The sequence below is a fragment of the Mizuhopecten yessoensis genome, unplaced genomic scaffold, assembly GCF_002113885.1.
Source record: "Mizuhopecten yessoensis strain PY_sf001 unplaced genomic scaffold, ASM211388v2 scaffold2929, whole genome shotgun sequence".
NCBI lineage: Eukaryota > Metazoa > Mollusca > Bivalvia > Pectinida > Pectinidae > Mizuhopecten > Mizuhopecten yessoensis.
Window position 1 is genome coordinate 761,838 of NW_018404790.1, and position 10,837 is coordinate 772,674.

The window sequence follows — 10,837 nt, forward strand, 5'->3', positions numbered from 1 at the left end:
TATTTGAGAAAACCTATCAATAATTTATACAAAAAATACTTAACACGTTTTAGATTAAGCTCACATAGTTTAAATATTGAGCAAGGCAGGTACAGAAATCAACCAAGAGAACAACGACTTTGTACATTCTGTAACGCTAATGATGTTGAAGATGAATTCCATTTTATACTTAAATGCAAATTTTATGAGGATTTTAGGCATGAATATATTAAACCTTATTTTTACAAACGACCATGTGTTTTCAAGTTAATAAAACTGTTCAATACCAAAATCGTTAAAGATCTAAATAACCTAGGCAAATTTTTGCATTTAAGTACAAAACGACGAAATAATATTGTTTAACTAAATATAATACTGCATGTTCTGTATGTTATACCCACATACAGGTATATTGTGTTTTAATAATCTATGTTATGCATTGTACACTATTGCACCAACTGTAATTTGTGTTATACATTGTGATATCTTGTACATAAGTATGTCTACTCACCGATGTGTTGTAAACATAAGGAAATAAAGAATCTGAATCTGAATCTGAAACAAGTCTTTATTTAATATACCACTTATATTAGTAAATAAATCGATATGTAAATCATTGATCGATTTGACACGTGTGCATACAGATGTGCACAACTTTTACCGTCGTCAGATAGTTATAAGGAAGTTTGATGTGATAAACGGTTAGATTTTAAGGTGCTCTCACAGCAGTCTGACGGTAGCATGGTTCTTTGTGAACGGTTACATTTAAGATATCTCCGGACACTTCTTTCCCGTGAATATATTTCCAAACAAGATCACATGATAATGTCACCATAATAATGGCAATTTTATTTGTTCATGGTTTCTATTAGCTTTTACAATCTTAAAATTCATATTGAAAAAAAAAAATCAGACTCTATTTTTTTTGTCGCATAACATGCTTACGTAACTGCAAATATTCAAAACACTCGATAAACGGAAAAGGTCAAAGGTTCATGCATGATTAGTAAATGTCGCGGCAAGGTTAAACTGAGAACCCTTGGATTAGAATATTGAACCCTCTTTTGCCGCGTAAAGAAACCATGTATCACTGGTAAGCTCGCAGGCCGTCCAGGATATCAAAGTGATCAAAACACAATGAGATTTTTAAATAAAATCATGCTGTGCGAATGTTTCGCTCAACAAAATAGAAACGCACAGCTTAATTTGTAGAACTATATTTCATAACTATAAGAAGTAAAATATAAACCGTAGTGATTTCTTCAAATTGATGCAAGTGTGAACGGGGTAACTGAATTTACTTACACACCACGTCATTTAAATTCCGAACTTTTTTCTTTCATTTATACATTTTATACGGTAATATATGTTATTATATGACTGGTGCTAATTCCCAGCCCTGATTGGAGGAGCGACGTCATGTAACGAGCCTGTAAATATGTTACAGACCTCGTTCTATAAATAGGCCTGGGAAATTTCCCAGACATCGATTAACAGCCAATTGCAAACGAATCACCTGTTACAGACCTCGTTCTATGAATAGAAAAGTGTTACAGACCTCGACACATACATAGAAAAGTGTAACAGACCGCTACTAAAAATAGGCGTAGGTAATTTCCCAGCCAGTCTGTAATTCTGTTACCAATCACACTACTGAATTCAACTACAAATGAATTATCTCATCAAATTCTGAACATCTATTTTGAGTCTGAAATTTAAAAAAATTGTGTATGTTATTTTGTATTTGAGGTCCTTCACTCTGTGATTCCAAAATGGTCCATGCTATCCATGTGTTTATGACTTGAAAAAAATATTAATCTCATTGTAAAATATCATATAATGAAACAATTGTTGACTTCAGTTTCGGTCTATCCCTGATTTACGGACCTGGTCTGAACAATATTCACCTCGGCCTTCGGCCTCTGTGAATATTGTTCAGACCAGGTTCGTAAATCAGGGATAGACCTCACCTGAGGTCCATACTTGTATAACGTAACATCGCAACGTCATTTCGGGGATCTAGGAACTCTTTCATGTGAAAATTTGCTCATGACTAAATCATTCGGCTTGAGCGACCTTGTTGAGAAAAACAATGAAGAAACAGTGGTTTAATTTTCGAATGAGCTATAACGTAGGCGACTCTACTTAGAGGATTTTTCGACAGTGAAATGTGAATTCGAGTGATAATGATTCGGCAACATGAAAATATAGGCAGGCGTTGACACCCGCCTAAGGATAATATTTTTAAGGATATGAAGTCTAAAAATGTCCAAGTTTTGACTTAGCCAATCACAAATAACGTCAAAAAACGTGACGACATGCGTGATTGACTAAGCAAAGTTTATGACGGAGATCTGCATTAGCTAGACCCGTCACGTTTTTTTTTATTTCATGGGTCATTAACGATTAAAAAATATGAAAGGATTTTCATTAACATGTAATGGGAGGAGCATTGTGTGTCATAATTACAACCCGAAGGACAGGGACCTATTGAAAAATGGGGATTTGGAAAAAACCCAGCGGTTCATGATGATATTAAGCGTTGTTTCAGAGAACTTGTAAGAAAACAAACAATCAAACTTTGAATTGCATGCATACAGAAATTACGGGGGGGTTATCCTAAGTTATTTGTTCACGACAGTTTTACAACTATATTTACATAAAGCGAAATAAGATAATATTATATGAACTTTAAAATACTGATTTCTAATATTGAAATATAGATACGTAAAGGAAAATTTGGATGGAATTTTTTTTTATAGAGCGGCAATCATTTTTTGGTTCGAAATTCATTAATGAGTGTCCTTATAAGTTGTTCGACCTGTCACCTTTCTGGTCGTTAGTGTTGGGTATACACTGACCAGTGTCCACTCTGTTAATGGACTTGTCACCAGTGGTACACGGAAGCGTGCAGCAGGGAAGTAAAACAATCTGGCCCCGGTTATCTGCCCTTGACTGCTGGCCCCGGATGCTTAGAAGGTGGTTAGATATAACCCGTTATTTGTTAGGTAACATTTTCAAAAGTGAACACAATAAAACTTAAGAACGTGTGATATCATTTCACTGCTATAGACTTGTTGAGACAAATAAGATTGACGTGTTTTATTTTCCTTTGAAAGACCTTGTTTTCTTACTGGCAACAGTTTGAATTTTTCACTTACCAGTTAAAGTAGTGTATTTCCATTTGCTCTGCATTGCCATTATTCCGTCTTTGCGTATTGCAGAGTTATCTTCTCTTGGAAGCAGGTATTGATTGTTACGTCATTGGTTTTTGCGAGAAAATTACGTCGTTTTCTCAAAAATTGATGACGTTACTCTCACAAACAAGTGACGTAACAAACAATACCTGCTCCTAAGAGAAGATAACTCTGCGGTACGCAAAGACGGAATATAACCTTACCAAACAAAATTGAAAGATATCATATCATAATTCTCACATATTTCCCATTGGTGTCGTGATATGAAGAACATTTTCGTGACGTCGTGGTAACCCATCCGTGCTACCGGATTGAAAAACCCAATTTATCAATGTAACTCGCAACAATTTATGTAGTTATGCTGTATAAAAAGGTGAATATCCTCACGGTGGAATATATTGATTAAATTGTTAAAATTAAATTGATGATTTTGTGTTTATTACCACGAACTGTATTGTTTTTGCCGGGAACGGTCGCGTGTACCCGTGACGTCACAAGAACATGTTCCATTGACAGATAGCGCGAAATTTGACTTTGAAATACGATTACGGGTTGGAAATATAAGTATTAAACTGCCTTCTTTGGAAAGTTATTGTTCTAAAATTCTGACAGGATTGCAGACAAATTAATCATAACGCGCGTTATTCAATTTGTCTGCAATAACAATAACTTTCCAAAATGGGCAGTTTAATGCTTAAATAACAAAAATTATGGTTCTAACAAAAATACTTTATGGAGTCGGCGCCATGTTTTCTTGGTCTCTTGATAAAAAATGCATTACAACCCGTTCTATTTCAGCGCATTAAATACAATTTAACATGTACGTAAAATGTTGTGCATCGAGGTGTTTGTTTTTATTCTGACTCTTTATTACGGAGTTATGACCCTTTGTTGAAAAATCATTGTCCAGACAACTCCTCAAAAACCACTGGGACAATTTCAACGTAAGTTTCAGATATGATACAATCCCCCGATGTTGTGCATTCAGGTATTATTTTTTTATTCTGACCCTTTTTATGGAATCATGATCTTTGCTGAAAAATCCTTGTCAGTTTAACTTCTCCTAAACTTCTGTGCCGATTTCAACGAAAGTTAGCAGATATGGGATCAACTCCCTGACGTTTTGCATCTAGGTGTATTTTTTCATTCCAAACCCTTTTTAATGGAGTTATGGCCCTTTGTTGAAAAATCCTTTTCGTGTCTTTGCAGATATGATAATTACCCCCTGTCATCATGTAGTTGTGTACTTCCTATTTATTATTTCAATTGTTTCATCTCCATTTAGGAACTCTTTTAGGGGGAACAATTTTTCCGTATTTCATTTTTTTGATATGGCGGCTTATGTATCTGTGTATTGGATGGTGGAACACACAAAGTAGGTCAATGTGACCTGTTGTTTACTCTTTTTACCTCAGCCTCTCAAAAGTTTGTTTGGGTCATATCTTTTACTAGTTCACCTGGACTTACCAGATTTGGTAAGCAAATATGTTTTGACACGGGGAGTAAAATAAGTATATACAAAAATAGGTGTTCAGCTCAGTAAATAAACAAATGATTAATGGTTGGGATAACATTTTGCCTTTGACTTACAGCTCTAGTTAGAACAGTATTACCCTGGCAACTGGTTACAAGCGTACCCCGAACTAGATTTGTTAAATGAAAGAAGAGGCAGAAACTCTTGTGTTATGTGACTATTTTTTTATTTACACATATCTCTCTGACATGACTTTGTGTACAATTGTCTGCGTTTGGCACTTTGGTTCAATAGCTGGAGACGTGTCATATCGGCTTCAAAACTTATGACGTCATGACATTGCGCATGCGTGCACAATCTTTTTACGTCGGTCATAAATAGTCCGTGTAAATTCGTGTGTTGTTTTTCATTTCCATTATAAACATATTGATACGGTACTGAAAATGTTCACCGTCTCCGCCTGTTTGATGATGTTTCTTAATTCTTGAAATGTATAAAGCATCCGCCACAAGCCTCCGTCAATGGCTGTACGCAGCAATTGATCATCATGGCGTAGATCTTCTGGCAGAGTCCACAGTTGATCTCGAAGACCTTCATGCATGGGGTGATGAACCAGATATGGTAGAAAGCAATGTAGGCGAACTCACAGCCCCATTCCGCTGCAATACAGATACCACAGAAGAGGGTGAGGAGTTTGTAGCAGAGTCCCTTCCACAATTCGAAACATGTGTAGGACAGCTTCCAGACGCAGTCGATACTGTGGGTACCATCGGGCTCACCCAGGACATCGTTAAACAGCAAAGTCTAAAAACAAAATGAAGACTATTTACCATATTACCATTAATACCATCATAATCAACCGGTAAATTCCCCCTCCTTTCACCCTTTCCCTCACTACTTCCCATTCCCCTTGCTGTTTTCATGTCAAACAGTAAATTGTCTATGAATGCATGCTGAACATTTTTGTCATCACGTGTTATATCTTAAGTGTAACTGTGTGTTGCATTTTCGGAAGAGGGCCTAGTAAGTTGTCAGAACTTGTACCCAATCCGGTAAAAATGGGGGTTGGGGTGATAACAATCCTTAGCGTTGTCCGATAAAACGAAATTACAAAGCAGTTTCAGTAACGAATAATATTAAGGTGTACCATATTTAAATTAATTTCCGTTTCAATAGATATTTCAATAGATGTTTAAATAGGAGCACGGTAATATTTAAGTATTTATATCAGTATAATCATTGTTTAAATGTTTTATTTTATCTTTTTTTCTCTGTGTCGTTTCCCTAGGGGAATTTTAAACGAGTTAAATCCGATTATCAAGATATCAGTTCAATTTGTATTACTTTGAGTCCTACGGTGCATAAGTACATTGTAAGTCGTCAGCTCGCGCCACCGTTCTTACCTTTAGGTATTTTTAAACTGAGTACGGGTGGAAAGTGGCCATTTTACACTCTTTTGTAATAAATTAAAACAGTGACATGTACAACTTATTTATGGGCTATTCTAAGATATCTAGTAAGAATGGACCATGGTTTATTTATTTTTTGTTTGTTTAATATTTATTTACTCATTCATTTATTTTTTATTTTTGTTTATTTATTTATGTATTTATTGATTGCTCTCGGTGGACAGCAATCGTATTAATTTATGCGAGTGGTTACCCGTAGTATTATTTTTGGTGTAAAATTTTCTTATTTCAGAAAGAAAATTCCATGTGTATAATCTCCGTATATCAGTAAAATAAGGGCACTTAAAAATGAAATCAAGTAGGTAATCTATATCCCCATTAACAAAAGAATTCATTTTATATTTCGATCATTCTATATAATATATTTGACGATATTTTAATTTTGGTATTAATTATAACCTAATTTATGTAGAAAAATATATAGGTTTGTTCAGCACATTACCTTTGTAGTTCCCCTGTTTGTGGAATGTTATACTTTTTTTTATCTCTAATATTGTTAAAAATGTCATAGTTATCCATGGTATTATTTTTGGTGTAAAATTTCCTTATTTCAGAAAGAAAATTTCGTGTGTATAATCTCCGTATATCAGTTAAAATAAGGGCACTTAAAAATTAAATTAAGAAGGTAATTGATCTATATCTTTAATATTGTTAAAGATGTCAGATATCGTCAGCATGATTGTGATAGAATGATCATCATTAGTTTTCTGGACTTGCCATATACTGAGCGAATTCGGATCAATCCACAGATAATTTTACACACCCCACTCTTTACCATTTACCCCAGTTTCATTTAACTGAGAATTTCTAAAGCAGAGTGTTCAGTTTTAACCAATATCTGATAACAGATCAATGTACTCGTTATTTGAAGCGGTAAGATTCCCAATTCCCGTGCATCTTCCCTTCTCGTCCCCACAAATGTCTTCAGTCACTTACCTCAGTTCAATTTGATTTCGATATTGGTTAGTTCGATATTTTTGTCGAAGATTTGTTTTATGTTTTTCATTATTTAAACTTAAATACGACATTAGCATTTTTTCGTGTTTTTACTATAATCCTATAAGCTAAGTTTATTTCTTATTCTGGTCTCGCAGAAAGCTTTCTGCAATGGACTCATGAATACACGAAAAATAAGTATAATAATACGTTTTCTATCCCGTATACAATTATGCTTGATTTTTTTTCTTCTTAATATTTGGTGCTTTTGCCGCTCTGTGATTTGAGCAAAATTCTTAATTTTACAGTTAGTATCTAGTTGAGTTTTAGGACAATTTTTATGCTATGTACTAAAATAACATTTCACGACAAATTACTGCTTCTGATCTTATTGGGGGGAAAACATGAATACATTTATCCGAAATTCATCACAGACCGAGTCCTGTTTTTTACTGGCTAAAATTTACTATTTATTACAATAATAATACTAAACGTACAGAACTTCAAAAGAGGAAATAAACATTTAGGTATTATTTAAAATTAAACAAATCATAGAGTAATAAAATAACTTACCCCCAAATGGGCGTTAAGGCCGTTGGGATCCCTGGCTACTAAATCAACTTGGTCGTCCGACATGGCTGCGTTGTACGATGCGTGTCCTTTTAGTGTCCGTCACGAAGTGGTGATAGTAAAAACGGTGCAGTGTACTCTGTCGTCTGTAGCAACCACAGGTTTGTTCTTTAGTTACCGAAAGAGGATTAAATCATTAACGCTATGTCGGAGTTGATCACCCTCGCTTATGTTGTTAAGCTGTTGTGTATATATAGTAGCGGGTCCCGTCACGTTTGTAAGTACGTTTTGGCCATTCAGTGTTCAATGGCGAGGCTTTTAGATTAAATAAATACCTTCAATCACTATAACAAGAGAAGGAATTAGTTAATAAAAATATGTCAGACCATAAAATTGTAAAAAGTGCTTTATATGAAGCCAAATTAAGCTATACTATAGAAGGTTGTATAGAAAAACGAAGAATAAAAACAACATTCTAAACAAGAGATATTCTTTTATAGGATAAACGGTAGAGTTTTCATGGTTTTGTCATGAGTCTGAAATAGCTGTGTACCTATGACATTGCTTAAAACAAGACGAATAGGACATTAAAGATATTAATAATTGGAACAAAAACATTGCACACTATGAAGGGTGTCACGATACGCCAAGAGTGTATCGTGTACGATATTATTCAATTATAGCCTTTGACTGAGGTCAATACCTGGATTTATCAACCCGAGAAAAGATATATTAACAGTGTAACAGACTTCGATCTATAAATAGAAAAGTGATGCAAACCGCTACTAAAAATAGACCTGCGTAATTTCCCAGACATCGAATCAGCTGCAGACCTCGTTCTATAAATAGAAAAGTGTTACAAACCACGACCTATAAATAGAAAAGTGATGCAGACCGCTACTAAAAATGGGCCTAGGTAATTTCCCATCTAGTCTGTTATTCTGTTACCAATCACACTGCTGAATTCAACTACTAATGAATTAGCTCATCAAGTTCTGAACTATGTAATTATTGATGATGTCGATTGTGCAAATAATATTTACTTCAGAAATTCAAGTTTTTGTGTATGTTATTTTGTATTTGAAGTCCTCTCTGTGATTCCAAAATGGTTCACGCCCTCCATGTGTTTACGACATAAAACAATATTAATCTCATGGTAAAATGCCATATAATAAAACAATTGTGGACTCCAGTTTCGGTCTATCCCTAATTTACGGACCTGGTCTGAACAATATTGTTCATACCAGGTTCGTAAATCAGGGATAGACCTCACATGAAGTCCATAATTGTATAATATTGTTTTAATATTTGAAATGATTGCTATGCTTGTTGCAGCTGCAGATCTCATAAAGGTTGGAAGAAATACATAACAAAGGATATCGTGAGATATGATAATTTGTGGAACCTGATAATTTGTTACAGCTATATTTGGATCTAAACTAAGGTGTTCAGAGTAATTTTACGCGTTTTAGTGGTTTAGATCAACTTTAGGATATATCATCATTAGGGGTGGATTTTTTTTACCGGAAGTCGATTTAATTCCTTAAAACGTGTAAGATAACTCTTAACGCCTCACTTTAGGTCCAAATATAGCTGTAACAAATGCTCACGTCCCTGTGCGAAGGGGTAGGGGGCGGGGAGTAACCTGTATAGGTGGGTACTGACTTACTTGTATACCTTACAGCGATAGGCTGGGTTAGTTGACATGGTGGCCAAGATTGGGTACAGTCCATCATAATCAGAATCCCATATGTCCACAAGTGAATGGTCAGTGGACGGTCAGTGGACGGTCATTGAGACGTATAAAGCCAGTGGTGTGTACGTGTCTCGGCAAAAGAACAATTGGTCAGGTAAACACCGCCTCCTTAGGACGTAACCGGTGTGTAATTAGTGGAGATGGGACGAATTGGATTTGAGCAAATGTATACACTGTAGCAGCTGTCGGTGCTTCACTTGAGGAAAACTTCTATTTTATTTCTAGGTATACTTAGAAATAGAATAGAATCTTGTTGTATTATTTTTATCTAAAAGATAATAAAAATAATTTAGATAAAAATAATGCAACAATATACTGTCCACATTATATCATGTCCGCCTGATGTTAAATGTAAGCTCGGAATAAGATTTAATTGCTATCTACGTCCGTGGTTGTACGCAGGATTTGTTGTTGACAGAGGGAGGTAACTCTAGCTTACCTCATTGAGAAGTCCGGTAAAATTGTAACAACACAATGATTTGACAATGAGCAATAACGATGAGCATATATATGTTTTAAGAGTTGATAGTGTATACTTCCCTGCTTCATTCAAATATCTTGCATTTGTTTTAGACTTAAAATATTACAAATACCCTCATAACAAAAAAAACCTACTTTTCCCTTGCATGGGCAGTTCAATATGTAAACAGCATTAGTTACATAAACCACGGATTTTATTTGTCGCAGGTTATTCCGAGCGTTAACGTTGAAAATAAACATTTAGCATTTGTAACCGCTTGGTCAAAAATACCATATTTTAAGATCATCTGTCACTAGGCACTTAACCATTGTTGAACCTTTTTTTTTTAATTATTTACCTTATTCGCGTAGGAACTTATTGAAAACCTACATAAAAATACAATATGTTTACGTAAAATGTAAAGAAGGAAGAATTATAACTATGAAATATGGTATTACATGTATAAAGGTACAGCATGGTAAAATGTGAAGACCCTTATATGGGTATAATTTCAAGCTCAAGTAATAACTTCAATATCATACGAAAAGAATTGGCTGCCCAAGGGCGTAAATCTACTTTTGTATTATTCTTGTTCTCTTAATTTACAATTAAATATCAAAACAATGCTCCATCTTTTTGATATCGTACTTATTATGGAAGTCAAATCTGGAGGTAAAATACAAAAAAGGTTCATCTGAACTTTTTGCAAGAAATTATTTGTGAAAATGTCATAAAATCATAATATGATATACTGTTAATTATGAAGCTTCCCCTTGGAGGTAACCAGCAACCGGTTTAGAAGGATAACATATAATATTACGGATTTTTATATAATGAAATCTTTATTGTTTCAAACAGTTATGGGTTTTAGTAAACTTCTGTGGTGGTAGAAATGTTTGTATTGGTTAACACTGTAAGGGTTGGTATTTATACAATTTAGGAGTTTTGGAGATACATGTATTTGGTTAAATCTCTACAGTGTTGGAAACCAAAAGG

General features: G+C 34.6%; 1 protein-coding gene across 1 annotated transcript; it reads right to left on the bottom strand.

Moving 5' to 3' along the window:
- Window positions 1-4,859: 4,859 nt before the first annotated feature.
- LOC110446695 (caveolin-1-like) lies at window positions 4,860-7,757 on the bottom strand. Its single transcript, XM_021491977.1, has 2 exons — window positions 7,629-7,757; window positions 4,860-5,454 (listed from the first exon to the last, which is right to left on the bottom strand). The coding sequence occupies exons 1-2, from the start codon at window positions 7,689-7,691 to the stop codon at window positions 5,128-5,130; spliced, it is 390 nt and encodes a 129-aa protein (XP_021347652.1). The 5' UTR covers window positions 7,692-7,757; the 3' UTR covers window positions 4,860-5,127.
- Between the last annotated feature and the right edge of the window lie 3,080 nt (window positions 7,758-10,837).

What these genes read in the sequence shown, in the direction of transcription:
- LOC110446695 (XM_021491977.1), bottom strand. Translation starts at nt 7,691, where the DNA reads ATGTCGGACGACCAAGTTGATTTAGTAGCCAGGGATCCCAACGGCCTT. An exon ending in GCCTTAACGCCCATTTGGGG is followed by an intron (nt 5,455 to 7,628) that starts GTAAGTTATTTT and finishes TTTTGTTTTTAG; the next exon opens with ACTTTGCTGTTTAACGATGT.